Source organism: Telopea speciosissima, chromosome 5, assembly GCF_018873765.1.
Source record: "Telopea speciosissima isolate NSW1024214 ecotype Mountain lineage chromosome 5, Tspe_v1, whole genome shotgun sequence".
NCBI lineage: Eukaryota > Viridiplantae > Streptophyta > Magnoliopsida > Proteales > Proteaceae > Telopea > Telopea speciosissima.
The window spans coordinates 16888022-16903000 of NC_057920.1; the positions used below are offsets into that span (position 1 = coordinate 16888022).

Genomic DNA, 14979 nt, shown 5'->3' on the forward strand with positions numbered 1-14979 from the left:
AGAACAGCTTTTCTCGATTTCTGGTTCTCTCCCCTCTCTCCTTTCTCAGTTTTCTCTGTTTTCTGGTCTTCCCCCTTCTCGGTTTCTGTTTTTTTCTTTTTTCTTTTCTCTCCACCACTCTTGGCCTCTTTCTCTCCATCAGGGCAGCAACTATGAGGTGATCTAATGCAAATTCAGTTGCTGCCCTCAATGTCACCTCATTGAAGATCGAAGAACAGTGGTGTGACCTAAATCTGCCGGCAGGATTTTCCATCCTTGGAGATCGAGCTATTCTTTCAACTGAAGTTTGATTTCTGCACTTATGTAGATTGGTTCCTGCTCTTATTGGTCTACACCAGTCCTTGTTTGAAGACTGCAGCATTGGTTTAGAACCAGTCCTGCAATTTTTTCTGCAATCAAGTTCTGCAATCAGGTTTCTGCGATCAGATTTTCTTCCTAAATTTGTCAAAATTTAGGACTTTTTATTGGCTCATCAGAAAGAGCTAATTTTTGGAAGCTATCTTCCCTACTATTAGAAGGAAACTCGACAAAGGTTTCCGCCCATTCTGACGGTTGAAAATTCTGCAATTTCAAAACCCATCAGTCACATTCGAATTAGGTTCTTTTTGAAGATCTGATTTTTGCTGCCTGGCTGAATCATGGGTGACTCAGAGATGACTACTGCTACTTCTGGAGGAGATCAAACTAGGTCTGATTTTCTTCCCTATGCTGCTGCCATTGAGCTTGATGGTACAAACTACTTAATTTGGGTCAGATCATTATCCCTAACAGTGGTTGGTAGGGGACTCACTGGCCATCTTACTGGCACCACCAAACAGCCTACTGAAGAAGGTGTTGCTCGTACTAAATGGGCTGCCAATGATGCAATGGTAATGTCCTTTGTTCTGAACTCTATGACCACTGACCTCTCTAGTCAGTATCTTCTCCTTGACACTGCTAAACAAATATGGACAGCTGTCAAGGGCACTTATGGTCGTGCAGGTAGTGGTGCTCAGGTTTATGAAATCAGGAAGACACTCCAAACCACTACTCAGAAGGAGATGTCTGTCTCCAAATACTATGCTGCCCTCAAGTATTTATGGCAGCAATTGGATCACTATGCTCGGTTTCAGCCTACTATTACTGTTGATATTACTGCCTATCACACCTATGTAGACCAATTCCGTGTCTATGATTTCCTGGCCGGCCTCAATGATGACTATGACCCTATTCGAGTGCAAGTCCTTGGTCGGGTTCCTTTCCCCACTCTAGAGGAGACCTTTTCTTATGTTCACAGTGAAGAGACACGAAGGGCTGCCATGATGATTACTCTCAAAGTTGAGAGATCAGCCTTACAGACTGCTGGCCTCACTCCTGTTGCTTCTCCTGACAGTGTTGCTGCTTCTACTACTACTACCAAAGAGCCTGTTAAGTGTGAGCATTGTCACAAACCATATCACACTAAGGCTCAGTGTTGGAAATTACTTGGGAAGTCGGCTGATTTTGAGGCCAAACGTGGTCGTGCTAAGTCTAAAAACAAAGCCAATCACACTGAAAGTGTAGCTCCAACTCCCACTGCTGACATTGGTTTCTCCCAGGAATAACTCCAGGCTTTGCGTCATATGTTGAACACATCTGCTGCCTCTACTACGTCTGCTGCCAATTCAGGTTCCTTCTTTGCCCGTATAGGTATTTCTTTTGCTGGTCATTGTGCATCAGTAGTATCCACTCCATGGATCATAGACTCCGGTGCTACTGATCACATGACAAGTTCTTCTAGTTTTTTTAATACATATTCTCCTACTTCTGGTAAGGATAAAGTCAAAATTGTTGATGGGTCCCTCTCCTCCATCTCAGGGAAAGGATCCATTGGTTGTTCTCCTTCCCTTACACTGTCATCTGTGTTGTATATTCCCAAATTTACAACTAACCTTCTTTCCATTAGCAATATCACTAAATCCCTGAATTGTAAAGTGACCTTTTTTCCCACTCACTGTGTTTTTCAGGAACTGGACTCGGGGAAGACGATTGGCTCGGGTAAGGTGCATGGCGGATTGTACCTGCTTGATGGCGATCCTACACCTACTCAGGCTTTACTTGCGGCATCTTTCTCTTCTGAAATACATAAATGGCACTCTAGACTAGGCCATCTTCTCTTAGGTACTTTATCAAATTTATTTCCAGCATTAGTTAAAAATTGTAATAAGGAAGACTTTTTTTGTGAGCCTTGTGTCTTGGCTAAACAGATACGTTCAACTTATCCTATTTCGAATAAAAGATCCTCTTCCTTATTTCATATTGTTCATACTGATGTATGGGGGCCTAGTAGGAAAGCTTCCCTGACTGGCCATCGGTGGTATGTCACTTTCATTGACTGCTATTCTAGGTTCACTTGGGTATACCTTATGCACACAAAAAATGAAGTTTTTTCATGTTTTCGGCACTTTCATCAATTGATTAAGACCCAATTTACTGCCACTCTTAAAATTTTGAGGAGTGACAATGGGAAAGAGTATATGGAAGGTCAGTTTCAAAAATACCTTACTGCCCATGGAATCCTCCATCAGACCAGCTGTGTCGACACTCCAGCCCAAAATGGTGTGGCTGAGAGAAAAAACGCCACCTCTTGGAGGTGGCTAGGGCTCTTATGTTTGCTCACAATGTCCCTTCCCTTTATTGGGGGGGATGCTGTCCTTACTGCAACCTATTTAATTAAAAGGCTGCCCAGTCGGGTTCTTCTTTCCAAAGCTCCTAATGAGCTATTACTTGGCTCTTCTTCCTTAATCGTTCCACCTAAGGTGTTTGGCTGCGTTTGTTATGCCAGGGATACAAGGTCCCCTGGTAAACTTAACCCACATAGTCTCCGTTGCATTTTCTTGGGTTACTCTGCAACGCAGAAGGGGTACAAATGTTATTACCCCCATCCCGTAGGACTTTTGTCAGCATGGATGTTGTCTTTCACGAAAGTGTTCCTTATTATGTGTCCCCACCTCTTCAGGGGGAGAGTGTTAGTGAAGATGTGCTAACTAATGACTCTCCACCCCCACTTCAGTCTGTTTACCACGAGTCTGAACCAGTTCGGCCTGCCCCTAGTACTCCCCCTGAGTCAGGGGGAGACCATTTCTATTTAGGGGGAGCAATCTACCCCGGTCCAGACTCCTATCCAGAGGACTATTAGTGAATTTCAGAAGAGGATTGATGACAGTAATGTGAAGACCTATGCAAGGAAACATAAGCAGGTTCAATCAACTGTTGCTCCAGTACCCATCCAATTGCCGAACCCGGATCCAGAACCTGTCTCTCCACTTGGTAAATTCCTGACTTACCTATTGCTCTTCGCAAAGGTGTCAGAACTTGCACTCAGCATCCCATATCTCATGTTGTTTCTTATGATTCCCTTTCCCAATCCTTTCGTGCCTTTGTTTCCTCTCTTTCTTCTGTTCGTATTCCTAACAATTGGCAGGAAACTTTATCAGACGGAAAGTGGAAGGCAGCTATGATGGAAGAAATGGAAGCTTTAAAGAAAAATAACACATGGGAGCTTGTGGTTCTTCCACCTGGGAAGAAAACCGTTGGATGTAAATGGGTGTTTGTGGTGAAACAGAAGGTGGATGGCACTGTGGATAGGTATAAGGCACGACTCGTGGCCAAGGGGTTCACTCAAACATACGACATTGATTACCAGGAAACTTTTGCACCTGTTGCAAAGTTAAATACTGTTCGTGTGTTATTATCTTGTGCAGTTAACCTTGGATGGGATTTGCAACAGCTAGATGTAAAAAATGCATTCCTAAATGAAACACTGGATGAGGAGGTGTATATGGACATTCCACCAGGGTTCTCTTGTGACAAAAACCAAGGAAAAGTGTGTAGACTGAAGCGTGCACTTTATGGGCTGAAGCAGTCACCTCGAGCATGGTTTGGCCGGTTTCACAAGGCCATGATTTTTGTGGGCTATAAGCAGAGTAATGCTGATCACACACTCTTTATAAAGAGGGCTGGTGAAAAACTCACTGTTCTTATAGTCTACGTTGATGATATAGTGGTTACTGGCAGTGATGATGATGAGATCAGACGGCTGAAGACCTTCCTTGGACAAGAATTTGAGATTAAAGATCTAGGGAAACTGCGATACTTTCTTGGGATTGAAGTAGCCAGATCTTCTAAAGGCATTTTTCTCTCCCAGAGGAAGTATGTCCTAGACTTATTGGCTGAGACCGGGTTACTAGGCTGTCGTCCTTCAGATACTCCTATGGACCCTACTGTTCGACTCAAGGAGAAAGAGGGTGAGCCTGTTGATAAAGACTGGTACCAAAGGCTTGTAGGGAAGCTGATTTATCTTTCACAAACTCGTCCTGACATTGCTGTCGCCGTGAGTATTGTGAGCCAGTTTATGCATGATCCCTACTCTTCTCATATGGAGGCTGTTCTTCGTATCTTGCACTATTTGAAGTCAGCTCCTGGAAAAGGAATTATTTTGTTTACGCATGGTCATCTACGGATAGAAACATACACTGATGCTGATTGGGCTGGTTCTGCAGATCGCAAGTCTATTTCTAGGTATTGCTCTTTTGTAGGTGGAAATCTTGTCACTTGACGTAGCAAGAAGCAAAATGTTGTTGCTCGTTCTAGTGCCGAAGCTGAGTTTCGAGCTATGGCACAGGGTATTTGTGAGTTACTCTGGCTTAAAGGGTTGCTACAAGATCTTGGTGTTCCTATTCGTCTTCCTATGATGTTGTACTGTGACAACAAGGCTGCAATCAGCATAACACACAACCTTGTACAACATGATCGTACCAAGCATGTTGAGGTGGATAGACATTTCATCAAAGAGAAGTTAGAAGAAGGGCTGATTTGCATTCCCTTTGTGACATCTACTGATCAACTTGCAGATATCTTCACCAAGGGATTGTCCGGGAAGTTGTTTCATCCCAATCTAGTCAAGTTGGGCATGATCGACATCTTTGCTCCAACTTGAGGGGGAGTGTTGAGATTGGCTACTTTACCCGATAGGGGTAACTTAGTCCTTGTTGGTTTTAGTTATTTGTTTTATTTAGTTTATGTTTTAATTGTTTTTTTCCTGTTTTTCCCTTCTATCCGATCTCTATTTGGGATTCCTAGTTATAGTGGGAATTCCTAATAGGAATAGGATTGGGGGGGGGGGGGGATTCATACTTTAGCTGTAATTTGATTTTATTATAAATAAGAGGCTGGGTGATCGATCTAGATCATCTAAGCATTCATTCCCAAGGCTGTTAACACTAACCATGGAACTTTTCATGGCCATATGAGCATTGAGAGATTGGGGGCGAAGCATAAAACTGTTTCAGTTGGATTATGTCAATATTTGACATAGAATAACCCTTGTGTTCTCCATTGAGGCACTGTTGTCTTCTCCCCTTAAATGCATGCATATTTTTGGGACAGCCAGGCTTATGCTCCAAACCTGACTTTGGTATTTCTTGCTTGTTATTTGTTCATCTTAATGACGGATGTATCCAAGATATTGGAAATTGTTCATTCTTTGGTTCTAATGGATCTTTTCTATTCATTAACTTTTTTCTTTCTCATTTAATGCAGATAGGTCGCCTGGTTTCCATGCCTGGCGTGGATAATTGTCCTCAGTCTCTTTTGGCTTTCAGGGGAAATGAGAATGTACAGGGATTATATGATTTTCTTTTAAATTATAGGTAAATGACAGTTCGTAAAATGAACTTGGACCTCAGGTATCTGTTCCATTATTAGTAGTTGACTGTGGAGAAAATACCATTTATCTAAGTGTGACGTGTGTATCTTAATGACCTGCCCCATTAGATATCAATCTACTAAACCTGTGGGTGTTACCAGGTCTATCGTAAGTTCTTTGACTGGAATTGATGTTCCGCTGCTGTATGGACCAGTGCCATTCCAAAATGCATCACTTTGTGCTCCGGAGGTTAGTATATTTTTAATATGTTGCTAAAGTAGAAAAAATGAGCTGGTTGTTTTCTCTTCCTTTTCCTCTGAAAATTGAAACCACTACTATGCCAAATGTAATGAGCAATTTGATCGGTCCCTTCTTGGTTGTATGAATTATGACTGCAACTGTTGGACCAACCTTGATGAAGTTGTTTGATTTATTTTACCCATCAAGGAGAAAGAGTTGATTCATTGATCTTATCCCCCCCTGGTGCTCCCTCCCAAGAAATAAAAAATAAAAATGAAAGGGGAAAGCAAAAGGAAAGTGGTGCTTGAGAAACTTAGTGTTGTCTGTAATTAATAATTCATCTAAATGCGGCATTAGTAGGTTGGAATTGATTTAGTGATTATAAAAACTATGAGAAGCAGCAGGCTTCAGAAATTGGCAAAAGGGCAATATATCTTCAAAGACATTCTTTTACTCTCAATTTCAATGGAGACCCTTTATCTTTGTTCTATTTGTTGTTCCTTCAAATAACTAATCCAGCTAGTGCTGTACAAATTGCAATATAAACTTCTGTTATGTAGACATTGCTGCAGGCTGAAGAAAACATTCATTTTTATTTTTTTTTAACTTTGATGCATATTTAATGTTAAAGTGCTGCCATCAACCAGATTTGGATGAAGCGAAATATCAGGAAATGGTCTTCCAACTCTAGATCCTTTCAGCAGATTTGGGACACCATCTCTTTTGACATTAGGAACAAATTTTCCTGTCTCCCGTTGTATCGATATCCCAAGGAACAGGCCATATTGTTGTCTCCTGGGACCTTCCCTCCTCCCTTTTGCAGGCCCCTCCCTCCTCCTGAGGGTCTAGCCTTGCTTTGCTTTCTTGCTGTATATTCCCCTCTTAAGGGCCCCTTGTTTTTTTTCCCTTCTAAAAAAAAAATGTTAGTGTTCCTAGTTAACTCCTGCGGTTGTGCCACTAACTTGAGCAATTACCTAGAGATTTAGAAAAGTTAAAACTTTTAGATTTATGAATTGAGACTCTTTCCTTCCTATTTCCATTGATAGACCTGCTTGGAATAGCCTATTATTAGCTTTGTTTCGTAGGTGAAATGCCGGGAGATGAAGAGAGCCGACACTGTTGTTTTCCCTGTAAGAGCTTCCCATACTGATGATGGTGAATCCAATCAAGGCTCATCAGTTGGGATCAGCTATAGTATTGAAATCAAAGATACATTCCTTCCCCCATGGATTATCAGTGGAGTATGTGCAGCTATGGGTTCTGAAGGGAGAAGCTTTGAGGCAAGGTACTGTAAATTCTCTTACCTTCTGGTATTGTAGAATTTGATGTGTATAGATCACATCACATAAATCTTTAGAAATTGGGAAGTTTTTTTAGTTGTTATGTAGTCACAACAAGAAGGATAGATGTGGTTTAAAGATTATGGGAAAGGAGGCTTGAATTCTTTCTAGAATAATTGCTGGAAAGTGTATATTGTCCTCGTTGGTTCCAACTCTTATCCAACGATCCATTGGGTTCATACTTTGTGCGGTAAGAGCCAGAAACTATAATGCTTATGGCAGCATGTTGTAACATTGGATTGTGTGATTGGAGGTGCTTTGACCTGTCATTTCCCAGGTGGTTCAGGATTTATTATTTAAGTCTGAGAAGCATCAGTATGCATTCATATTGGTCTCCCACCTGCTTTCATTTGCAGTGGCTTATATATTTTTGTTTCTTGTGATCATGCAGCTTTACAACTGAACCTCTCTCTATTGGCTTAAATGTTGCTCTTGAATCTGTTACCTGCAAATCTGATCCTCAAACAGAAGGTGAAGGCTTGCTGGAATGCACCAATGCTTTTGGTGTCCCAGAAGCAGTGGTTAATCCTTGTTTGCACTCTGCCTCATTACGCGGCCTCAAGTATAGTGATGGATCTTACACTGCTTCTCTTTTACCTATATGACTTGTTCTCAGAGAGCATGTGTCACAGATGTTGTATTGAGCTGCTGTATTGGGGTAAATTTTGTTGCCTTGTTCAATTGCTATTTCCTACAGAGGGTACTGTAATGGTTTATTTAAATTTTCTAAATGTAAAAATACAAGTTTGAGAGAATAAATTAATCATTGAACAATTGATTTCATATGATATTACCAAGGTTTGTTCACAGAATAACCGAAGAAAAGTGTGACGACATTCACATTTTGGAAGTAAAACTATTATCTAATAAAATCTAGGGCAGTGTTTGGTATGCATTTTAGGTCGATTTTGCATTCTCAGATGATAAAAGTAGTTTTTATCCTCTGAGAATGCGAAATCGACCTTGAATGCATACCAAACACAGCCTTTGTTGTATATTTTGTTTCAGTGGTTATTTTGTCTATTATTTTTTGGATAAATAGGGCATTTCGTTCAGAAATTTCATTCTCTAACTTTTCAGTGTAATGTATATATATTAAATGTATATTTTGATAAATTCATATAAACATTTATAAATTATATCAACAAATGCTTTTTTTTTTTGTTTTTTCTGATGGAAAGGAAGGTGTCATGAAACTAAGAAAAAGAATAGTATGCATGTCATCAGACAGTTTACCACTTTACCACTTTACCAGTTTCGCTGTTCTATCTTTTGAGGCGAGTGGATGGGCAACCAAAACCAATAACCTATCCTTCTTCAATAATAATAGATACTCAAGAAGAGAAAACAACTTCCAAGGCCAAATATTTTTTTTGGTAAACACTTCCAAGGCTAACTAGCCCGAGTTCCTTGGTCTTTATCCAATCAACAACATATTGACCGTTTGTCAAAACTTTCAAAAATTTCCATTCCAAGTCTAGTGTTTCTTGTTGCAATCCTTTGACTTTTGCCTCTTGAGAATATACTGAAAAGCCAAAATCCATATTTGTCAAAACAAAATGATTGAAAAATAAAAACAAAGCCGTCCCATCTCGTGGAGGGATCAAAGTTACCATCTATGGGTACCGCGGCCTCCGGATGCGGTTTCGAGCTCACCTTGCTGGTGGGATCTGGAGAATCCTGGGGTCCCTTGGTGACGGGGGTGATGTATGGGATGAACTTGATCATACCATATAATTAAAAATGGGTAACGGTTGGCATTTTGATACTTAGTGTTGGTGCCTTAAAATATTGACAAACCTTAGGGGATGGCGCTGATAATTTTCCTGTTTTTTAGGTAAGAAAATTGGTGTGCAATCTAGAGTAAATTAGTTAGCCCTCCCTTGTACTTTGTCCCGATTGCATCCTCTTCCTATCAGATTCAAAACTTAACTAGAACCTCCCTTACATTTTAAAGATTCTTACAAGTAGCCCCTGTCAGTTAAGTGATGATGTCATATGGAACTTATTTCTTTAATGACGAAAATACCCTAATGGAGAGGTGAGTTTACGTTTGTACCCTTTATTGAAACAAGAGAATACCAGAGTTTACGTTTTCACCTCTTACTGAATCTCTTTCTCCAACGATTACCTTCTGAAAATTGAATTTATGATGTCATATTGAAGAAAAAATGCTAAGTTTATGTCAAGGTTAGGCATACTTTCATGATTGTATAATGAAATTGGAGTTTTCTGTTATAGGGAAGACACACTGAACTAATTCAACCTTTGCAAATACATTGCCTTTGCAATTACTTTGAGCTCATTCAACCTAGAAACAAATTTGGTAACTACTGCTTCCTTCCTTTTGAAACCTTAGAAGGATTACCTAAAAAAAATGAGTTTATGATATAAGAGCACTCATGCTGTTATATTGAAGAACTTTGATCATCATAGCATTGTTGGTTCTTCTTGTGTGCTTGAGCTTTCTCTAGGATTCTTTTTTTTCAGCCATTGAAGAGTGTTAAAGAAGGCTTACCTCACACATGTGGAATATGGAGATATGGTTGCTGTTTTTTCTTGTTCTCAGATTAGTAATATCGAGTTGGTAAAAATAAATGTAGAAGTTTTTCAATTGGATCTCTAATCAGATTGATTGGGATGGAGTTCTGTGGTTTTGAACATGTAAATCGAGAATGGATCATCTACACATACCAACAGGTGGAACGTACATTTCAGAACCAATCACATTTTAATTTCGTTTCCATAAAAACCCATACTCCCATTGTAAATGGCAAAAATATGACAAATGGTTGGTTCGCACATGTACATTCACCCATTGGTACGTGCAGAGGAACCAAACTCATATGTTGACCTAGACAGGTATGACTACTTGGATATGGTTTATGACATCTACAATTCAGTCAATCGTCAACCATGTCCTTGTAGGTCATAATGTATCATTCAAAGTAAAACTTATGTTAGTAAATGAAGAAGCCTAACTAAGATGAAGGCATCCAAGGTCCCAAAAGTATTCTAATTTGGGTTTATTCAACACTCACCCTCACATATTGCTCCTCTTTTAGGTGACAGCATAAGTGATGTGTGACCCTTCATTTGGGTGAACATACATAGATAAATATACTTTAACCTACTAGGTGGAGGAGCCAACTGGTATGTGATTAATGCATCTAAGGTCCCAAATTTATTTTTTTCCAATGTAGAATTATTCTCAATACATATTTCTACACAAATTATTTAATGTTTTAAACTACATCATATCATCCAAATTAATCATAATTACAATCCCAAAACACCAAAATCTCAATCCACTATTGGGAAAGAGTTCACCTTATTTAGTTGCATAAAACAAATTAAAACAAAACTATTGTTGTTGTTCCCTTGTGAGAATGCAAGAATCAAGCATTTCCCACCATTATTTCTTGTAAAACAAGTCTTCTAGCTCTCTTAATGGTAAGAAAACACAAATAGATATGCTCCTCCAACTCCTCTAATTTCTCCATAAAACAAGACTCATTTGTCTTAAACTCCCTCACAACCTCCATCAACAACTCCTTATTCTGGTTCCTCACACACATCTTGGCAATATCCTTTCTATGTTCTATCTCATCATGCAACCTCATCACCAATCGATCCACCGTGTCGAAATCATTGTTCAGTATAAAAATCCCCTTCGCCGCTGCATCAAGTTGTGCTCTTACTCTAGAAAGAACACTCGAACTGAGCCCCATTCGAGTGGACTTGATTTTTCGCTTCAAAAACCCTAATGAAGCACTGAATAAAGCTGGTGATACTGCAATGCCAACAAAAGTGTGAGTCGCCACCAAGATGAGGGTCACCACCGCAAGCGTAGTGCAAGTTACAATGAGGCTAATTTTTGCAGCCTTCTTGCACAACCGAATCAATTTCGCTCTCTTCTCAATCTTTTTACGTGTCTGTCTTAATTTGTAGAGCAACAATTCATACCTATCATGGATTAGATGGAATTGCCCCAAAATCGAACCAGAGAAAGGATTGGCAAGCTTGGCAAACGAAGCTAGCTCATGGAATATGAGATCACATTGATCGTCGGTGAGTCTTGACAAATTGATGAAACTGTGAAGCTTGCAATAATGTGCTCTTATTAGGTCTAAATTTTGGAGAAGGAATCCACAAATCTTGCATGCTTCCAAGCTGCACTCGAAGTATTCTATGAGGAGACGGCGGAGGCGATGATCAGTAGAGCAGCTTTCGATCAAGTTGATTAGAATCTCTTGTGGTGGTGGTTCTAGCAGTTGATCACAAAGATTTGTGTAGGAAGGAAATGAAGAGATTGAAGATGTTGATGTTGTTCTTAGCTGGTCTTGAACTTGGCTACATAGTTCTACGTAAGACTTCGTTCTAAAGGCTTCCATGTATTCCTCATTTACATTTAACTTGCTGTGCACGTTACTCTTGTGTTCCTTGGAAGATCCACTTCCACCTGAGGAAACAAATATATAAGTCCATAACAAAATTTAACCCTAAAGTTTTCATGGATAAAATCTATTTACGTAAAGAGAATCCATTTACAAGGATTTGGCTCTAGGGTTTTATTTTGGCGCCCCATCACCAACCTGACGCACCAACCTTCCTCTTTTATTTGGGAAAAATTTTTGCTGTTACATTTGTAGCAGAAATGTTCCTGCTACAAGGTTGGCTGTCAAGAAAATAGAATAATTCATTTCGATCCCTTTTGGGTTCATAAATACCCTTCTAGGTTTTAGTATTTTCTAAAATCCCATTTCCTTGGTTGCTAGGTATTCGGCTCTCCTCCAATCATGGTACGAGCTAGAGGATCCAGCCCAGCAAAAATAGAAGTGCGTATGACACGATCAAAAACCTCCGGTTTTTTTGTTACGCTAGATCCTCTAGCTCCCGCCATGGCTGGAGGAGAGCCAGGTCCGGCTGCCAGCCTTGTAGCAGGAACATTCCTGCTACAAGTTTAACAGCAAACTTTCGTCCGACAAAGAAACACTGATAGAGTAGGATAAAACACAAGAAGCTATCCTTAAATTCAAATTAAAGAAAATAGAAAAAGAAGAAGAAACCATGAGGATCTTCTATGATTAAAAGAATGGATCATATCTAGCTAGAAATATGAAAACCAAGATGAGAACTCTTAGAAAGGAATGAAAGATGGAATCAAAACAAATTTGTAGCAAAATTTCACCTGTACCTGTTACGGAAGATTTCAACTTGGTCCACATACTCCTGTGCTGAGACATTTAAAAGAACATGAAGGAGAAAGAAAAAGAATATCAAAACTAATGAAGAGAAAAAGGAGGAATCGAGATATATATACATATATAAACTTCACAACACGAGTAACGGTCCAAAATTGGTCATTTGAAGTTGAAGGGTGGAAGTTTACTCGAAGCTCATAAATCAAATTCAATGGACCATCTATTCCGTGAAATTTGGGAACTCAACATACACAGTTGGCATTGCATTGCATTGCATTGGACTATTCATATCCTTGTGAAATGGGGTCCCACCTATTGTGGTTGGTAGCCAATCCAAGTGGCTCTTCTATGTTGCAGCCACGTCATATTCTTTCACGGGAATCCCACATTGGAGTTTTCTTGTGGGATGAGACTCCTGTAAGTCTTCTAAAGCTTATCTGTCCATGTCGTGTCGAAAAAAGTTTATCTCAGAAACCCCAAAAAGAGTTCGAATTCTCTACTCATGAGAGGTGATATCCCTGTGAGGGCCAATGAAATGGAATCTCCATCCCATTTGACACAAAGGTCAAAAAGGATTAAATGGGTGGAATTTGGATTAGAGGATCCAAACAAACTCCCTAGAAAAGGCCTATCAACGAGGCGTCCTTGATCTTTAGACTTCCAAAACTAAATGATCTTTCAATGAATGTTGGTCTAGTTCATGAGCCTCACGTGGAGGGTGGAGGGTGGAGGGTGGAGAAAGAAGATATAAAATGTACAATTTGGATCCTCTGCGGTCTCGGGTGATGTTGCCATCGTGCTACGAACAATTCCTAAGTCACCACCTCAGCACAAATATCCATCTAATGATTGGACATTGAGCTCGTTTCAATTTTTATTTTTTTTTTTTTTTTTGGAATTGGAGGTGTTGGGTCTTTGGCCGATTAATTCCCTCAAGACTCGGACCCCCCAACACACATGAATCAGGATTCAAATTTGAATTTTGAACGATATTTTTAAAAAGCTTGATGTTCAACCATTGAACGGACATCTATGCTGAGATGGCAACTTGTGAATTGTGCGTAGCAAGATGGCAGCACAACCCCAGGCCACAGAGGAGCCTAATCCGAGAATGTATGCTTGATTAACACGTTAAAATGGGTATCATCTTTCTTTGAAATGTAAATCGTGAGGGCATAGCTACTATTTAGCGCAAAAGCGTGCACGGTAACGGTTAGAGATGGGGACAAAGATGAAGCTTTTATTTGGATTTCAATTTCAAGGTTTTCCAATTTTCCATGCGATTTATATAAGCTCATGGAGCCACGTCACTGGCTTGCATGGATCAATGACGGCCAATGCAACGTAGCAAGATTAGGACAAAGAAGATATTCCGGGCGAATCAAGTAGCTTTTAATGCTTTTATTGATTGCCAAGCATAAAGGACATGTTTACCAAAAAAACAAGCATAAAGGACATTATAGTTTTGGGCCCAGCAAATCAACCTAGGAATCCACCCATCCACCTACCCCCCTCTCTCTCTAATGGATTAAAATCTTTTGCAGTGCAGGCATCTAATGGTGTACTACAGTGCAGTCATGAGAGCTCGACACGTGATGGAATAAGCTTCATCCAACAATGCGAGTTTGATGCAAGACAGTTTTTTTTCTTTTTTTCTTTTTTTTCTTCTCGAGTTCGATACTGTTGGGTGTTGCATCTTCCATATGTCGAGCTCTCAGGTCCGCACTGCAGTGCACCGCCAGATTAAGGCACTGCAGAGGATTTTTTTCCCCCTCTCTAACTGCATATCTAAAGAGTAAAGACACTCATTTGTGTATTAAATATTTGGACAAGTTTTTCTCCATCCATAGAGGACGGTTCACCCACCATCTTAGGGTTCACAAACCCCACTTGGGGTTAGTATGTTTCAAAATACTCTTCTGATACCCATGCCCACCCTCTCCTGCCCCTCGGTGAATGAGAGCCCATTCACCACGGTTTGTGGAGGAAAACTCGATCCAAGGTATTTCAGCTAAAATTGTATAGAGAAAAAAAAAAAAACTCTTATTATTCGGGAGTATAGCTCATGCGCCCAGGCACACCATGGGGCAAAATGACCATCCCGCCCTCATAAAAAGTGGAAATTCTACTCTTGTTGATGCTTTTGCATGCAATTTTATTGGCTCCCACGTTGATACAGGAGCATAGCTCCTGAATAGATAACATGTTCCCAAATTAATAATGTAATGGATATTTCAAAAGCTGAGTTTAGAATGTGGTACCTATTTACCTCTTTGATTTTTATTTTTATTTTTTGTGAATATGATTCTTGATTATTTGATATGGACAGAAAATTTAACCATCAAGTAAGGTTCAATGTATTAGTATTATTTCATAAAATGCAATACAAGAAATAAGGGCTTTAGCGGCAGTTTTACTGCCACTAAAAGGTCGATTTTTTAATCGCTGGAAATCAGCCACTAGATGTGCCACTGCTACAAGCTACTGTTATGGAGTTCGGTTTCTCTGCACGTACCAACAGGTGAACGTA

General features: G+C 39.9%; 2 protein-coding genes across 4 annotated transcripts in view; one reads left to right on the plus strand and one right to left on the minus strand.

Moving 5' to 3' along the window:
• Positions 1-8033, plus strand: part of LOC122662635 (protein downstream neighbor of Son-like) — a 40193-nt gene extending 32160 nt beyond the window's left edge. For 2 of the 3 annotated variants that reach the window (XM_043858326.1, XM_043858327.1), the window contains exons 11-14: positions 5560-5669; positions 5827-5914; positions 6991-7190; positions 7637-8033. In XM_043858326.1, coding sequence (XP_043714261.1) covers positions 5560-5669; positions 5827-5914; positions 6991-7190; positions 7637-7850 — 612 coding nt within the window. In that variant the 3' untranslated portion in view covers positions 7851-8033. The remainder of the gene's footprint in view (positions 1-5559; positions 5670-5826; positions 5915-6990; positions 7191-7636) is intronic. The other variant, XM_043858328.1, reaches the window with a different exon arrangement.
• Positions 8034-10580: 2547 nt separating this feature from the next.
• Positions 10581-14979, minus strand: LOC122662830 (UPF0496 protein At1g20180-like; the record flags this gene model as incomplete). The annotated part of the gene is made up of 2 exons (XM_043858540.1): positions 10581-11707; positions 14928-14979. Coding segments are annotated over 2 exons (1116 nt in total), but the record flags the coding sequence as incomplete, so codon positions are not given.